General features: G+C 40.8%; 1 protein-coding gene across 7 annotated transcripts in view; it reads right to left on the reverse strand.

Annotated features, from left to right (window-relative positions):
• Window positions 1-3,076: 3,076 nt before the first annotated feature.
• The window catches only part of TRAF5 (TNF receptor associated factor 5), a 43,773-nt gene continuing 29,516 nt past the window's right edge, over window positions 3,077-17,333 (reverse strand). For 5 of the 7 annotated variants that reach the window (XM_075127100.1, XM_048843100.2, XM_048843101.2 and 2 more), the window contains 9 exons: window positions 16,697-16,754; window positions 15,241-15,342; window positions 14,242-14,406; window positions 13,402-13,479; window positions 12,939-13,013; window positions 12,585-12,677; window positions 11,038-11,178; window positions 10,296-10,464; window positions 7,027-8,982 (listed from right to left, as the gene is read on the reverse strand). In XM_075127100.1, coding sequence (XP_074983201.1) covers window positions 8,405-8,982; window positions 10,296-10,464; window positions 11,038-11,178; window positions 12,585-12,677; window positions 12,939-13,013; window positions 13,402-13,479; window positions 14,242-14,406; window positions 15,241-15,342; window positions 16,697-16,754 — 1,459 coding nt within the window. In that variant the 3' untranslated portion in view covers window positions 7,027-8,404. Of the gene's footprint in view, window positions 4,056-7,026; window positions 8,983-10,295; window positions 10,465-11,037; window positions 11,179-12,584; window positions 12,678-12,938; window positions 13,014-13,401; window positions 13,480-14,241; window positions 14,407-15,240; window positions 15,343-16,696; window positions 16,755-17,333 lie in introns of those variants that run through there. The other 2 variants (XR_007355671.2, XM_048843102.2) reach the window with 2 other exon arrangements.

Consider the following 17,333-nt stretch of genomic DNA (forward strand, 5'->3'; position numbering starts at 1 on the left):
TTCTTCCTCCTCCTCCTCCCCGTTTACCTCGCGCGTGGTGCGTGCGGCCAACGCAGGGGGCGGGGTCACGGCTGCCACGTGCCGCGGGGACTCTATGCGAGAAGCGAATGAGGGTAAATCAGTGGGCGCCGTATGCAAATGAGCTTGGAGGTCCGCGTCCTACTTGTGCCCAGCCCGCTGTGGCGGGTGTGCGCCCGCTGCCCTCGCAACGGCCCGGCCCGCGGGGAAACCGTCCTGGCGCGTGAGCCGCGGAGGGCCTGGGAGATTCCCCCCCCCGGGGGGGTTTGTCCTACACCGTCCACTGCAGCCCCTTGCGCGGCTGGGCATGAGCCGTGGCAGCGCTTCCGCCAGCGCCGCCCCGGGGCTGCTGTGGGAGAGGCTCCACGTTTGTTTGTAAGCCGCCCCCCCGTTGTTACCGATGTACCGGCAGACAGCGGCGGGCGCAGGCGGCGGTTGTTAGGGGGTGACCCCAGGCCCTGAGGTTAAGCTTTGCAACCACTGACACGTTACCAGCAGCAGCGCCTGGCTGCCTGCACAGTCCCCAGCCTTGGAGCGCCCTGAGTTCCCGCTTCTGCCTGGGGCTGCGCGCGTGGCCGATCCGGAGTGGCAATGGGTGTAGCCCTGGCGTGAAAGTGACGTTTACTGACACCAGTAAAAATCTCCGCTCTGGGAGCCTAGCTGTACGGTAAAGCAGGCTCCCCCCTGTGTTGTATGCATACGGGAGTTGCTTTTCCGGCTGCACTCTCTCCTCTGCATATAAATTACATTGCTTGGCAAAAGCGCACTGCGTGCCAAATTGGACAGTGTGCCTTGTTTCTTTTCACATATCCATTTTTAATCCACTTTCCACTCAATTATCTTACACAACAGTTTGTCACTATGGCTGCTCACAGCAGGTCTGAATTTTTCCTGATGAATTTACACACGGTAATCAAACAACATACCTGAGAGTATGCACTGATTGCCACTGTGACTAAAAAAATCCCAGTAGGAGCACAAAGCTAGTTTTCAGTGCTAACATTGCCGTCAACGTGCCTGCAGCTTACCTGGCTATGTATATGGCATTGAGACCTCTAAAGATAAAAGGCAAGATCCAAGGGCTATTTCAATCCCCACTTTACTTTAGAGGTTTGGTTGTTTTTTTTTAAAGCAGCTGGCAGTTTCTTCCTGGTCTGTCCAGGCAGCTGGCATCACTGAATGCCCCATATTTAGAGCCATAGTAAGGGGAGTGGGAGCTGTTTAAAATGGCGGATGTAGCCCCAATCTGAGCAGGTTGTACTTCCTCTGACATACAACACAATAACCTAGACAAACCTTAATTCAATAAGGTTTAATTTAATTCTGTTCGTATTTTAAAAGTTGTCCATTGTATTAAAAATGCAATTGCTAATATATTATGGAATTATATGTAATTTCTCTAGGAAATCTGACTAATGCAGTATTTTGAAGTATTAGGAACTTAAAACAACTCCTTCGGATAATACATGTGAAGTGGATTTCCCTAGAAATATTTGGGATGAGGGGAATGCAAAGGACTCCCCACTCACCTTTTGAATTTTCACCTTATACAGAAAACCATTGTCTGGGTGATTACCCATTCACAATCTCTTCAAAGGCCCAAACTGGATAAATGACTCAAAGTTATGAGGGTTCTTGTTCTGCACAAAATCGTGTTACGAACTCAAAACCACAGGAAAACCCTCATGTGGGATTTTGAAGAACTGCTCACCTGCCAGAGCCCACGTTGGGTGGTCAACTCGAGTTAGCTTATTAGCATCCGTGTAGGTGGTTCTATATTTTTAGTGTTTTCTCTTATGCTTTTACCTTAAGAATGAAGTGTGCTTACTTAGCAAGAGCTGTGTGGTGACCTGTATCAGTGGTAATTACATGGTGTACAGTCTCTGAAGAGAAGGCAAAAGAAGCCTGATTGGGCAGCCTGTCTTTTGCTGAGAATATCATCATTTAGTCAGGGGACTGTGCAGCCCTGGTCAGAAGTGAGAGAGATCCATGTCTCCATTCAAGAGAGGAGATGGTTGGGGAACTGGAAGCCTATACTAAGTGACCTTGCTGGACGACAGAGGGCGCATACCAGTGCAGTTGCCCTGAGCTGACACGCGTGCCTCTCAGATACCTTGAGGATCTGCTTTCTTACACTTGGGCAACACGTACATTCCTGGTCATAGAATTGAACTTGATGGGGATTCTCTCCCACAGGAAAGAAAGGAGGACAGACTTTGGTTCTTGCACTGGAAAAGGGCCCAATACCTTCTATCTCCAGCCTGGCAATTCAAGTGTGAACTTTACTGTTGCCATGGCCAAGCCAGAAGCTGGCACAGTACACCAGAGAAGTTACTTTGATAATGCTACCATGTTCATGGAGGATAGGCCCAGCAATAGTTATTAGCTCTGGATGTCCCATAGCATCTGATTGCCAGGAGGTAGGACTTTACAACAGGGGATGTATAGCTCAGTAATTGCCCTGTTCTTTGTTCATTCCCTCTGAAGCAGCTGACATTGGCTGCTGTCAGAAGACAGGATGCTGCGCTAGATGGACCATTGGTCTGATCCAGTATGGCCATTCTTATGTTCGTACCATCATAATTAAGGCTATGTTTTAGTTACGGGTATTTTAAATGAAAGTCATGGACAGGACAAGGGCAGTAAACAAAAATTAATGTCCCGGGACCTGTCCATGCCTTGTACTATATACCCCTGACTAAATGTTGGGTGTTGGCAGGGTGGAGGATGGCGGCACATGATCTGGGACCCCCGCTGCTGCTTTCCCCTAAAGCATCTGGTATAAACTGCTGCCAGAGACAGAATACAAAACCTGATGGATTGCTAGTCTAATCCAGTGCAGTGAATTATAAATTGGTATGTGCAGCTGCTTTAAGATGTTAAAATATGAAATACCCTTACATAAATAAGGTGGTTTTCATTTTCTTTGTAATAAAGGAGTGTCCTTTCTTGGATACATAGCAAAAAACTCTGGGATGCAAATATCTATCCAGTATCCCATTCTCTTTTGTAAAAATGGTTTAAAAATTCTGCCAGAAGTTGTTAATGCCACAACCACTTTAGAAGGATGATGAAGTTCAGTTTATTCTTTACATATTTTACTGGTACAGGTATGACAATGGGATAGAAAAATGACAATATATTAGTAAAGAGTTATCCAGAAAGGCTAAAAACTGGTCAATAAATACGTTAAAAACATACCACATGTTGCTGTAGAAATGTTGTATACTCATTAAATATCATACATTCGCATTGAAAAGTTTTTGGTGTTTTCCATGCAAGTTACAACTTGTCTTTTCTCTAACATCTATGCTATGCAACATTCCTTCCTTACTAGGAACGGGATGATATCTAAACTCCACGTTATAAGTAAAAACACCTGAAAAAACAAAATCCCAACTCTCAACTGCTTTTATAAATAAGTTGATTAAAATGCTTAAAACCCTTAAAAATGTAATTTACTGAGCAAATTCTTTATAAAAGGCAGTCTTTTAAAAGAAAGCTGTTACCATAAACCCAAAATGGGTTGCTTGTGCTTCAGCATGTATTTCTTTAAATTATTTTAAAACTATATTCATGGCAAAAAAGTAAATATAGTCAACAATTACAGAACAAGAGGTTGCAATATGGATTGGATGCAAGTTTAACATGCTTCAAAATCTGTCCAAGAACACACTAAACATTTGTCAACATCACAAAACCATCACCTAATCTAACCATCTGAAATGGAGGTCTGATAATACTTAGTTCTTTGCATGCTCAAAGCACTTCCCAAACATTTTCTATTAGTTCTAACACCCCTGTGATGCAAGTATTATCCCCATTTTACAGTTGGGGAAATGGAGGCAGAGGGAGTTAAGTGACTTGCTCAAGTCCAGACCATGCCCTCCCATCTCTCTGAGTTCTATAATACTTTTCTGTATTTTACTACTAACATTCTAGTAGTTTTATGGAAACAGGTGGTAGGTATCACTTCCATCAGTCCTAGTAGTCATTATTCATATTACATCATTTTGAAAGTTACAGCACAGATGTTACTGTAAAAAAAAAAATCAACATTAGATCCACTTTAATGCACCATGTTGGGTCACAAAGTTCTAGCATGCTGCACCTTTTTAACACACACCCATTCTTTTCAAAACAAAGTACTAAAGATATAAGATCAAATTCTGCTCTCTAGTACAGGTGCAACAGCTATTAAACTCAGTGAGAGTTGCAGTTGTACAACAGATAACAGAATTTGGCCCATAGCATCTGTCCCTGGGAACATCTATAATCCCCACAGCGGCCCAATATATACTGGCACAGTACCATCAAAATTGAAATATACCACAAAGATGTGGAAACGTAGCAGCATGGAGAACTTTCCAATTTTAACAATATGCCTATCTGAACCATGTCCCATAATCCATCTGAGAACACTAAGTTAAATTTCTACCAGTCTGGAAATTTCATCTAAGACAATGACGGCAAAAATGTCATGTTTTCTGCCAATTACCTAAAGCTATAGCATTCAGCCAATATTAAGATTTTCATATGAAATGTAAGGGCACATTAGTAATTTTACCCGTTCTTGTCCTTTTCCTGCATTTTCTACCTAGTTCCCTACAGTCCTTGCTCCACTTTGGTTTTTGTCCTCTTGTCACAAGCTTACTCCAGATCCTTCCTGATGCCTTGCTGCCTTTTCAGAAGAGTCTCTAAGTTTGCCCCCACTGTTGGGTTGCAGGAGCAACTAATTAAATTTACATATCTAGCTATCTGATTTGCAAGTGAAGACAGACATCTAAATTCTATTACTTGTACCCACAAAATGATTATGGATGCACAATTAGAGCCCTCTTAAAAGTGTCCATAAAGCTTCTGCAAGGCACACATGCACTTGTCCCCACTCCTTCCTTGATAGTTGTTCCTGTAATCCTCCATGCCTGAACTTGGCTTGTTTACGCAGCCAGTTTCTCCCCAAAACCCATACCCAGGCATAAATTCACCTGCAATGGAGAGGGAACTCAGAGCAAAATTCCTAACTCTCCCACTTCATCTGAAATGCAAAACAGAGCCTGAAAGAAATGAGGGTCAAATTCCTAAAGTGCAGAGTACGCAGAGTTGGGGCTGGATTTTCATGAGAACTCAGCTCCCAGTTAGGCCCCCTAGATTGTGAGCTCTTTGGGGCAGACACAGGCTTTATGTTCTGTGTTTGAACAGCACCTAGCACAACAGGGGTCCTGCTCTATGACTATGGCCCAAAGCTCTATGGTAATATAAATACTAATAAATGAAGTGGTCAGATTTCCAGAAGTGCTCAGCAACTAGCATTTCCTTTTGAGGGCTGCTGGGCGTGGAGCACTTTTGAAAAGCTCATTATTTAAAGTAGGGCTATCATGTGATTAAAAAATTAATAGTGATTAATTGTGTGATTAATCCAACAGTTAAACAATTATAGAATACAATTTAAATATTTTTGGATGTTTTCCACATTTTCCGATATATTGATTTCAATTACAACACAGAACACAAAGCCTACAGCGCTCACTTTATATTTATTTTTTATTACAAATATTTGCACTGTACAAAACGAAAATAATACAAGTACCGTAGTGCAATCTCTATCATGAAAGTTGAACTTACAAATGCAGAATTAAGTACAAAAAAACCCCTGCATTCAAAAATTAAACAATGTAAAACTTTAGAGCCTGCAAGTCCACTCAGTCCTATTTCTTGTTCAGCCAATCACTCAGAGAAACAAGTTTGTTTACACTTATGGGAGATAATGCTGCCTGCTTCTTGTTCACAATGTCACCTGAAAGCAAGAACAGGTGTTTGCATGGCACTGTTGTAGCTGGTGTCGCAGGATATTTACATGCCAGATGCACTAGAGATTCATATGTCCTTTGTGCTTCAGCCACCATTCCAGAGGACATGCGTCCATGCTGATGACGGGTTCTGCTCGATAACAATCCAAAGCAGTGCAGACCGATGCATGTTCATTTTCATCATCTGAGTCAAAAGCCACCAGCAGAAGGTTGATTTTCTTTTTTGTTGGTTCGGGTTCTGTAGTTTCCACATCGGAGTGCTGCTCTTTTAAGACTTCTGAAAGCATGCGCCACACCTCATCCCTCTCAGATTTTGGAAGGCACTTCAGATTCTTAAACCTTGGGTCAAGTGCAGTTGCTATCTTTAGAAATCTCACATTGGTACCTTCTTTGCAATTTGTCAAATCTGCAACTACAGAGAATTCTTTCCTGGGTATCTGGCTGGTGAGTCTTGCCAATGTGCTCAGGGTTTAGCTGATCACCATATTTGGGGTTAGGAAGGAATTTTCCTCCAGGGCAGATTGGAAGAGGCCCTGGGGGTTTTTTGCCTTCCTCTGTAGCATGGGGCACGGGTCACTTGCTGGAGGATTCTCTGCACCTTGAAGTCTTTAAACCATGATTTGAGAACTTCAATAGCTCAGACATAGGTGAGAGGTTTATCGCAGGAGTGGGTGGGTGAGATTCTGTGGCCTGTGTTGTGCAGGAGATCGGACTAAATGATCATGATGGTCCCTTCTGACCTTAATATCTATGAATCTATGAAAGCGTTCTTAAAATTAACATGTGCTGAGTCATCATCTGAGACTACTATAACATGAAATATATGGCAGAATGTGAGTAAAATAGAGCAGGAGACATACAATTCTCCCCCAAGAAGTTCAGTTACAAATTTAATTAACACATTGTTTTTTTAACGAGCGTCATCAGCATGGAAGCATGTCCTCTGGAATGGTGGCTGAAGCATGAAGGAGCATACACATATTTAGCATATCTGACACGTAAATACCTTGCAATGCTACCTACAAAAGTCCCATGCGAATGCCTGTTCTTACTTTTTGGTGACATTGTAAATAACAAGTGGACAGCATTATCTCCCATAAATGTAAACAAACTTGTTTGTCTTAGCGATTGGCTGAACGAGAAGTAGAACTGAGTGGACTTGTAGGCTCTAAAATTTTGCATTGTTTTGTTTTTGAGTGCAGTTATGTAACAAAAAAAAAATCTACATTTGTAAGTTGCACTTTCACAATAAAGAGATTGCACTACAGTACTTGTATGAGGTGAACTGAAAAATACTGTTTCTTTTATAATTTTTACAGTTCAAATATTTGTAATCAGAAATAATAATATGAAGGGAGCACTGTACACTTTTTGTATTCTGTGTTGTAATTGAAATCAATATAGTTGAAAATAGTAGAAAAACATCCCAAAATATTTAATACATTTTAATTGGTATTCTATTAACAGTGCAATTAAAACTGCGATTAATTGTGATTAATTTTTTTAATCCAATTAATTTTTTTTAGTTAATCGCATGAGTTAACTGTGATTAATCAACAGCCCTAATTTAAAGCAATGCTTCTCCACACACATCCTCTTTTCTCCATCTTTGGGGAATGCTTCATGTTAGCAGAAACCCTTCAAGTGCAGTTTCCAAAGTTCTGAGCCACTGCAGGGCTGCTAAGTCACCAAAAAAATAAAATAAAATAAGTTTCCTCCACAGGCAGAAGAGGAGCAAAAGTTTCAAAGCTTTTGCCCCTGCCTTCCAGCAGTGGACTCAACTGGTCTGCTACTCTTGTAGGTTAGTAGATGGGCTGAGAACCCCAATAACGACCATATCTTGGGAGGCGATAAGCACCAGCAGCTTCCATTGACTTCTAATGGGGACTGGGGATGCTCATCACAAATCAGGATCTGGCCCAAAGCACTGAGCAGGAACACAGGGGACACTAATGACATCAATGTGAGTTGTGGTTGCTCAGCACAGCTGAGTAAGCAGGCCAGAACTATAAGACATCTTCATCCAGACTTTCCAATAACTAGGAGCTCTGAAATTCCTGGCTAGGTTTTTCCTACCTGGTTCAGCTTTTCTCCCTCGGTTTTTAAAAGTCAAGGTGCTGCTGGGAGCAGGATTCAACTCTTCATTTGCAGGCAGTGTTGAAATGATTCCCTCGCAAACCCACAAGAAATGCACCTAGACACCACTATGATGGGAGCCCTATCAACGTCTGTAAGTGACTGGAACCACAAGCTTGGGTTCCAAAGTGCCTACTGCAGTTTCATCTTAAAATGCCAGTCTTGAGATGTAAGCCAAGCATTCATTCCCAAAATATATTGAACAGAGTCAAAATACTGGTTTGAATATATTGATTTGGTTCACACCATCCAACTGGACTTACAGATCCCAGATACAGAAAAAGTAAAAAAGAAAGGTTGGTGATTTGGCAACTCAGTAGCTATCATGCAGTCAAAAACATAGTTGGACTAGTGGCAATTCACTGTTGTATGAAATTGGCCAATAGTCACTGAGAGAAAGCATTTCTTTATCAGTAAAATAGTCATGTCTTCCAGGTACTTCATAATTCCTCTAGGTCAGTTAAATCCACAACAACTTTCAAGAACAGAGTGTCATCTTTGACATAAGTGTTCTTTGCATTTTCCAGCACAGTGTGTGCCACAAACCTCGGGCACCCAGAGGCAATATTCATCTCTCCATCTGGCCTTTTGAAACTGCTGCTGTTAGGGTCGGCTCTGAAGACTTCCACAATGTGATTTTTTTTCCCACTTTGGTCCAGAAGCATAAGTGTAACTTTTTGCTTGAAAGGCCACGGTAGCAACGAGTCAAACTCTCCTCTCATCACTACGAAGTATAGGGAGACATGCGTCCCTTTTCCTGAGCCATCCCCATTCAGATATGCTCTTGCACATAATCTGTACCCACAGCGGCTGGTATAAAAAGGCTGGCTGAATATAGAGACAGTGCGGCCTTCCATGGCTTCCTTTTTCTTCATCTTGTAGTCCATGATTTTCCAGATTAGTTTTCCATTGTAACATGTGCCCTCCAAAAGCTTAAACCGCTCTTCGTTTTTATTGATCTGTGCTTTGTGAAGACCGATGTGGACATCATGTTTGTTGGACTGGCCTTCCAAAACAACTTGGGAAGAAAGACACACGAAACATCCAGTTAGGGAAAATTGTGATTGAGACAAAGTGAATTACAGACTAGGGGACCGTAACAACTATGTGGCTAGAGCCCAGAGTTTAGAAATAACTGAGGAATCACAGGAACTACACAAGACAATTAACTTTGTGGCAGTGGCCATTTCAGTGAGTCTGCTGCCATTAACATAATTTGAGTCAAGAGAAACCTCTTAATTCCAGCACAAAAGACCCCCGTTTGAAGACTGCTGTCACACATGCATCTTAGAGATGTGACAGAGATGCAAAGTTTGCTTTTGGATCTCAACTTCCTTCAAGTTTGGGTGTGTTTAGCTATACGAGGTTTTGGTTCAGATCTGTTGGATAGACACATCTGTGTTCTAGTCATTTATTCAAAAAGCATTTCTTTGTAATTAAAACAGTCATGTGTTCCAGTTACTTTTCATAATTCCTCTAGGTCAGATAAATTCACAACTTTCAAGAATGGAATGTCATCTTTGACATAGGTGTTCTTTGCATTCTCCAGCACAGTGTGTGCCACTGATTATTCTAAGAATTTATGCTAGTCTTTTCAGGTTGTAGCAGGAAAATAACCTGACACTATGGGGCCTAATTCTGAGCTCACAGGTGAGAGTGAGGAGTAACACCATAGAAGTGAAAGGAGAACCAAGCCCCACGTGTCCTACAATAGCGGAGCATTACAGGCTGCACAACAAAAGCAGCTTACATAGAACCCTGTTGTGCATAAATTTCTTGAACATGACCTAACAACAACGACAACAAAAGCAGCCCACTGGAATTTAAGGGAACAACAGGGTAACAAATAGCAGCATTAGTACAGTGGAAGTTACCAAAAAGTGTAATCTTCCTGTAGTAAGTTTACCCTTACTCTCTCAGGCTAAAGTTTTTAACTTCAGAATCCTATAACAACTTCACTGTAGGATTATTACACTTTTTGATAACTGCCACTGCAATTACAAACGTTGTCACCCAAAGGGCTGTGCACCAAGAACTATGACCAACTATGGTCAGTAGAAGAAGGCTGGAGAGAGGGCACAACTCAATGCAAGTTATTGCAAAGGTTTACCTGTCATCCACCATGAATATCAAGGACATTTATCACAGAAATGTCGTCATCATTTTGGTTACACTTTTTGTTCGGGCTGATGTTCATTTTGAAGAGCCACATCAGGCTAATTGTGCAAACAAGTTGATGGGGAAGGTGATCCAAACTGATAAACAACATCACAGCCTCTAGTAACACCAGTTTTTACTCAAAAAATACAAAACAAAAAAATCCGAGCATACCTAAACGCTGATCATATGTCTCCATAAAGGAAATCTTCTGCTTTACATTTTCAATAGTCTCCAACAGTGGCCTCAGGTCAAATTTACTTTGCTGCTCGTTTGACATTTGTATTAGCTGGCGCACTTGTGTTTCCAGCCATGCAGATTTATCAATATGACTGGCAAGAGTCTTCAAGTTTAATGCAGGAGGAGGGGAATGAACACACATTAATAAAATTAATCATTTCATTTGAGATTCAAAAATGTCTTTGTACAATAGTAATATTGACTACACATTACATTCAAGAATATCCTCATTTGCCTTTGGAATCCTTCAAATGTTTCCTCATGATTAATTCAGCATTCATTCACTAAGAATCAATGTCTAATTCATTACCATTCACCATTTATTACTTTCATCTCAACTGGTTTGATTAATTTACACCAGCATAACTGAAATTGGAAACTGGCCTTATGAGTCCTATTCAGCACACCTTACTCTGGTCAAACTCCCATGGAACTCCCAAACTCCCATATTAATTATAATGGGAAGGCTGTATGTATTGTATTTTAAAAAACAATAGTGGTTTAAATCCATATATGGAGCACAGTGCACTCCAGAAATCAATCCAAATTCATGCAGTAAGTGGCTTTGAAAGCTGGTGTTTGTTATTGTCCTGGCATTAATTACAACTATTGCTGGATAATTGTATTCCAGGCCATAAAAAAGCAATTTGTCAGTAAGATAAAGTAAATGTCTCACCTGCGTGTTTACCATCAAATTGCTGTTTTTCCCAAGCAGCTGTGCAAACTGTCTGAATTCCTTTTCACACTTTTTAACTGTGTCTGCTAGCTGTTGGATTTTAATCTCTTTAAATTCCAAACTCTTATATAGGTCAGATATCTAAACAATGGAAAATGAAGAGTGAAAACTCAAGCCTATCCAGAGCATACAGGAAACAGATTAAAACGTATGGAAGCTATATAGGTACACATGGAAGGGTATATTGATGTGCTGCACCAACATACTTAGATATAACAACTATTTTCCTGTTTCAAAATGTTAACCCAAAATCCCTGGATGGGGCAGAGGTGAGGATGGAATCCCTGCCTGTGTGTGTAAAAACCATAAGCGTTTATTGGCTTTGCTAAAGAACCAGATTTTTTAGTTCGAATGCTGTAGGAGACTCAGACCACCAAATGTTGACTAGCCACTAGAGGGGGACAGAGAGCCATACTGTGTTAGGAGGGATTAAAAATGCATTGCACTAAAATTATTGGCACCTAGTCAGTGTAACAGGTGAGTTAGGGGGAAGCACTGGCTCTTAGTACTGCAGTAATGTGCTACATTGTAGAATTCTGAATCATTTACTGTTTTTGCTCCTTTGTTTTTAAATAAACACACATATTGGTCTGAATTCATTCTGAGGTTTATATCTGCTTCTGCTGATAGAAGCCCCAGGTGCTGGGTCCCAAACAGCGGAACATCTCTTGGGGGTAGAGAGCAGCTGGTTGCTGGGCATTCCAGGGTGGCTGCAACTTCCTCTCCATGGGGAGGAAAGGGGCTGCAGATAGTGGATGGTGCTCCCTGTAAACAGGGCCTGGCCTGGGAATCCCCGAGGCACCTATCCCTTGAAACTGCATCTTTGCCACCGCCCCCCCAGCCAATTTACTATGGAACCCTAGACAAAACTTAGGATGCCATGTCCACAGCCCTTCCCCCCAAAGGGAGAGTTTGGGGTGAAAAACAGCAAGGAGAGCAGTGGCAGTGAATACACAAGGGTGCAGTGCAGGGGTGGGGTTCGATCTAGCTCAGTGGTTCTCAAACTGTGGGTCAGGACCCCAAAGTGGGTTGCCACCTCATTTTAATGGGATCGCCAAGGCTTGCTTTACACTTTCTGGGGCCCAGGGCTGAAGCCCTAGGGCTTCACCCCTAGGTGGCAGGGCTCAGGTTACAGGCTCCCCATCTGGAGCTAAAGCCCTTGGGTTTCGGCGCCCACACCCAGGACGGTGCAGCTTTGGCTTTGGCCCCCCTGCCCAGGATGGCAAGGTTTGGGCTCCCTCCCGGGGGGGGGGGTCATGTAGTGATTTTTGTTGTCAGAAGGGGGTCGCAGTGCAATGAAGTTTGAAAACCCCTGATAGCTTATTGGCTTCACTGGAAAGGGTTTTTGACTGGCTTGCAGAATGTGGGATGAAAAGTTTAATATTCTTTAAAGAGGAGGCTGGGCCAATCCCAACACATGTGCAACCTGGACTTTTCTTTTACCAGTTAAAAACTGTTGAAGAGTGTTCATTACATATGTTCATTACCTGTTCTTCCAATTTGGAATTCTTGTCTAAAATTTGTAGCATGTGTTCCCTCAGAGCAGCGTTCTCATGTTCTGCAAGCTTTCCTCTTTTAATCTGGGGGTGGGAGGGTAAAAAAAATAAAGGCAAATAAACAGAGCTGTTAATAGAAAGTTCTGTTGGGGCAAGTGGTTAAATGTTTCTTTGCCTGCTTCAAAAACAGACAAACAGCTCCAAACAACTGCTTACTTTGATATCTTAAATCACATTGAAAGGGACTCTGAGAGGACAGAAAAATAGTTACTTAGGCTACCATCCTTTAGTGCTTTTGGAGGAAAACCCCAATCACAGTACAAATGGAGGTCTAGATTACAGTACCTTTACAGGACAGCCGTATTGTTTATAGGGACAATCTACTTCTGCCTCAGGACACACACAGAAGTGCTTATCCATCTGCAAGTATTAAAACAAATTGGTAGTGATAAATTTATTGAATTATACATTCATTGAACCTAAACTCCTGCATAAGGGGTGCAAAAAGGCCAAAGTGATGTTAAGATACCATTTGTCACATACAATGGAGACTGATTAATCAGTGTCAACGAACGAGACAGATGGTTTACAATAATGCAATGTGCAAAAGCTCTGCAAAGCATAGCACGTTCCTATGATATGCTTTGATAAGGTCATGTATCAATTTTAGGAACAAACAGAAGTAGCATCTAGAGGAATGAAGCAAATTCATCCCAAATGTGGAACGGTGAGGCCTACGATGTAAGTTCTAGTTTTCACAAAACGATACAATTTGCCAACTTACAGTAAATGATCAAACAAATAATACCTCCTTTTTCAGAATGATCTGAGAACAGTTGTGGAGACAAGGCACAGGAAAATCAGGACATTCATTTTTCTCATGGTTCTGGGGGAGAAAAAAAAAGATTGATTAGGAATGACTTATACTTGTTATTCATGAATAACTCAATTTTTCTAAGATCGTACAGTGCATGCAAGAAGGAATAGGCAAGATATATATTCTGCACAGCAGCACATACTTACATCAATACACACATTGTTGGCACACACACACACACACACACACACCCCCCAAGTTAAAAGAATGTTATGGTTGCAAAAATCAAGCACTCAATCGTTAGGAAATGCCAGAATTAAAAGTTGCTTGTGCAACCTTAATTCAACCCTCTAAAACGTGCATAGCATCCTAGGTCCTCTCAAAGGAAATGTTGCCAGAATTTTTTAATATGTGCAAAACAACATACTTTTCCCTAGCCTTGATCTCAGAACCAGCTAAATCATTTTGGCTGAAATATTCAAAAACCAGATTTAGACATTTGAGGCCAGATTTGTCCTTTATGTAATTCCACAGACTGAGAGGATAAATTTCGCCCATTGGCTTCAGCACACGCACAAAAAAATTTACTAATTTGTCAGAAATAATATTTTTAAATATACAAATTTTATTTTTAAAAAGTATTTTTTAAAGGGAACAGATGTCAACTTTGTACCTACAGTTATCAATATTGTTATAAAATACATGTATTATATGTTCTTCAGATACTCAAATGAATTTTGTTTCAGAAGCATAAAACCTCATAGCAACTTTGGAACTTTTTTCACAGCAATTTAAACAGTTGAACTTTTAGGAAATCTTTCGCAATCTTACCTTTAAATGAATTGAAACCACATATTGATTACAGTACTGGCATATTTCTTCTCGAAATTTACAGTGCAGACTTAGGTGATCTTTTAAATCTTTCCGAAGAATCTGATCCTGACATTCATCATTAGTGCACTGAACACTTTCAAATAAGCATTGCTGAAGGTGATCCTGTGCCATGCAACAACAAAACACCATCATACTTTAAAAGTCACATGAGTGTAGAATGCACTGACTAGGCTAGAGTTATGGTTAATTGTGTCCTTACTTAAATACCAAAGCGTCTGCTAGAGATATTAAGACACTACATAGGTTTAGTTAAAGAAAACTAAACAACGCTTTCCCAGTAATGGCTCTGATAATGAAAGTCAGAGAAAGGTCTGAAGACTCAGAGAGAATCTTTGCTTTGACTTCCACTCCTTGTCCAGTTAATGTCTCAAACAGGAACCAAACTGAAACAATGTATGCTGCACTACCTCTTTCTCTAGGTCCTCAGAGCTCGTCAATCACCGTGGCAGCTACCTGCCTGAGTCTCCTTTCTCTCCGTTTCTGCAGAATTTTAACTTCTATTTTAACAAAATTACTGGTTTGTGCTCTCATAGGAGCAGAGAAACCTTCTGAATGTGACCCAATGTAGTACTGTCTTACTGAGTCAGCTGAAAGACAGAGACATTGTCACAAAGAGAAAGGATGTGTGTTAACAGGAGTCCTTATTAAGCCAATTATTTAAAATATAACGGATGTGGACTTACAACTGCAACAGGTTCGGCTTAGTATTTAAGTTTCATGTTTACATATAGTAGTACACTGAATAGGTCAAATCAAGACGTATGTTCTTAGGCCAAACTCCAGTTACAGTAATCTCAATGCTGTAATAACCCTGAAACCTAATGACAATAGTTTAAAGGGGAAAGAGCAAATTAATTTATGACAGGTCAAAGTTTTGACTGACTAAAGTCTTCAGAATTTTGGCCAATATATATATAAAGATACTTTAACACTAACCTGGTATCGTCCCAGAATTATTTTTGAATTGCATTGAGGAACATTTTTGCAAAATACTTGCAAGTTGAGAACTTCTCTTTTACAGCAATTGTCTTTGAACACCTGCAAAGGAAGCAATCTACAATCACAAAATTTACGAACTTGTGACATTAAGAACACAAAGGACAGCAACCTACCACAAGAAATCTTTTAAATGAGAGGCGTCCACTCCAGCTGCTAGTGTGATTCCAAACAATGTCATGCTGAAAACATATACTGAGAATAGCGGTAAAAGGAAATCACTGACAATACCAGGAGACTAAGAACAACAGTGGGATGTTTTGAAGCATGAAATAAAAACAGGCTGACTACATGGATTATGCATTGAGCTACCTATCGTATTGCAGCTTTGGAAACCTGGGATTGAGGCTAACCTTGATATTTCATTCTAGGACCTGCATTGGGCTGAAGCTGTTGTAGAGGTGATGCTTTTAGCTTCTGGGAGGAGGGGATACAATGCATTGCTCATAAGCATCTTCCACTTGTTGGATGAGAGCTAAATTAAGCTCTCAGAGCAGACTGTCAGCCTTCTTTTGAGATCTTCAAATGAGAAGCACTATAACAAGCACAAAGTATTACTATTATATTAATGGTCCCAAATCTTTTTTGTGTGTTACTGTTGCCACCACAACTCATGCACACAGTAAACGGGGGATGAATCCACTGAATAAGATGGTGAGTGAAATACCTACAACATCCCTAACACGTGGAATGACAGGCACAACCTGATACCCAAGTTCCTTGCTGGGTAGGGGATGTGAAATCCACTGGGACTGTGTCCTGGCAGAAACACATGGGTACAGGGAGGGCTCATGCTCACACTCTGGGCCAAATAAATATATTCCTAAAAGGATGTGGCTTAAAAAATAGCCATTGTGTGACCTTTCCCCAAAATAAGAATACCAAAAAAAAAAAAAAATAAGTGTGCAGGATTAATGAGTTACATTGAAAATAGGCAAGGTGACAGATTACGTTAAAACTAAGTACTGTTAAATAACCAGAATAGGAGGCCGGATTAAAAGAATAAGAAACCTATTCTCTGCTGTAAATACATTTCAAGACCAGAGACATCTTATGAGTCCACCAAGTCTGTGGGTATAGGCCGCATACCACTGGGTTTAAGGCAGGACTCCCAAAACAGAGTACTAAGATGGCTTTATTTTGAAACAATTCAGTGGAGTGTAAGGTAAAAGCTCCAGCTGTAAGGCATTAATGTCTTACTTCACTAACAAAACATCACCAAATACAGAGCTTCCTTGCTCATTGTTTCCAGAGATGAAGGTGGCAGTGCCCTGGTTCATTTAAAGGCTGAGAGCTGCATTTGTCCCTACTTTATCTTAGTCTTCTGTTGGAGCCCGCCCCCGTACAGGCTGGATGTCCAAGCAACCATAACTACCAGAATTATTCCTTTTCTTACCTCATGCGCTTTTATTGTTTCTTTGTCTACAGGACACGTGGGTACTGCATTAAATTCTCTACATTAAAAAAAAAAAAAAGGGCAGAAAAATGTTAATTCACAGAATGCTTAATTCCTTCTACATAGGCTTGGCCATACTGATTCAGACTATTGGTTCATCGACTTCATTATCCTAGTGGCCAATACCAGATGCTTCAGGGACAAGTGGGAAAAGCCCCATAATGCACCTTGCTAATTTTCAATACTGCATATGGGGATTAAATGTTTGAATAGCACTTTGAAAATGTATTGTGCTAAGAATTATAAAGCCAAGTTCTACCCTCAGATTAAGTAGGAACTGCATTTAGTATGAGGAAAATTTATCCTGTTATTAATAAGTATTTTTTTAATTAACAGAATTTTATTACCCAATGACTATACATTGCTAGTAAATGATGTTATATTTGGGAAAAACCTCACAGTGTAGGTGAAAGGATCATTATCCTTTGCCTAACTCAAGCAATGCCTTCCCTTCCATGCTTGAGACCTTTTAAATGTGCCGAACTATCTCAACAAGTTATGAGAAATACTAAAAAGAAAGGGCAAGAAACAAAATACCTAATGACATATTATCCAAGGAGTGACAACCCAAAAGAAA

This window comes from Caretta caretta, chromosome 3 (assembly GCF_965140235.1).
Source record: "Caretta caretta isolate rCarCar2 chromosome 3, rCarCar1.hap1, whole genome shotgun sequence".
Lineage (NCBI taxonomy): Eukaryota > Metazoa > Chordata > Testudines > Cheloniidae > Caretta > Caretta caretta.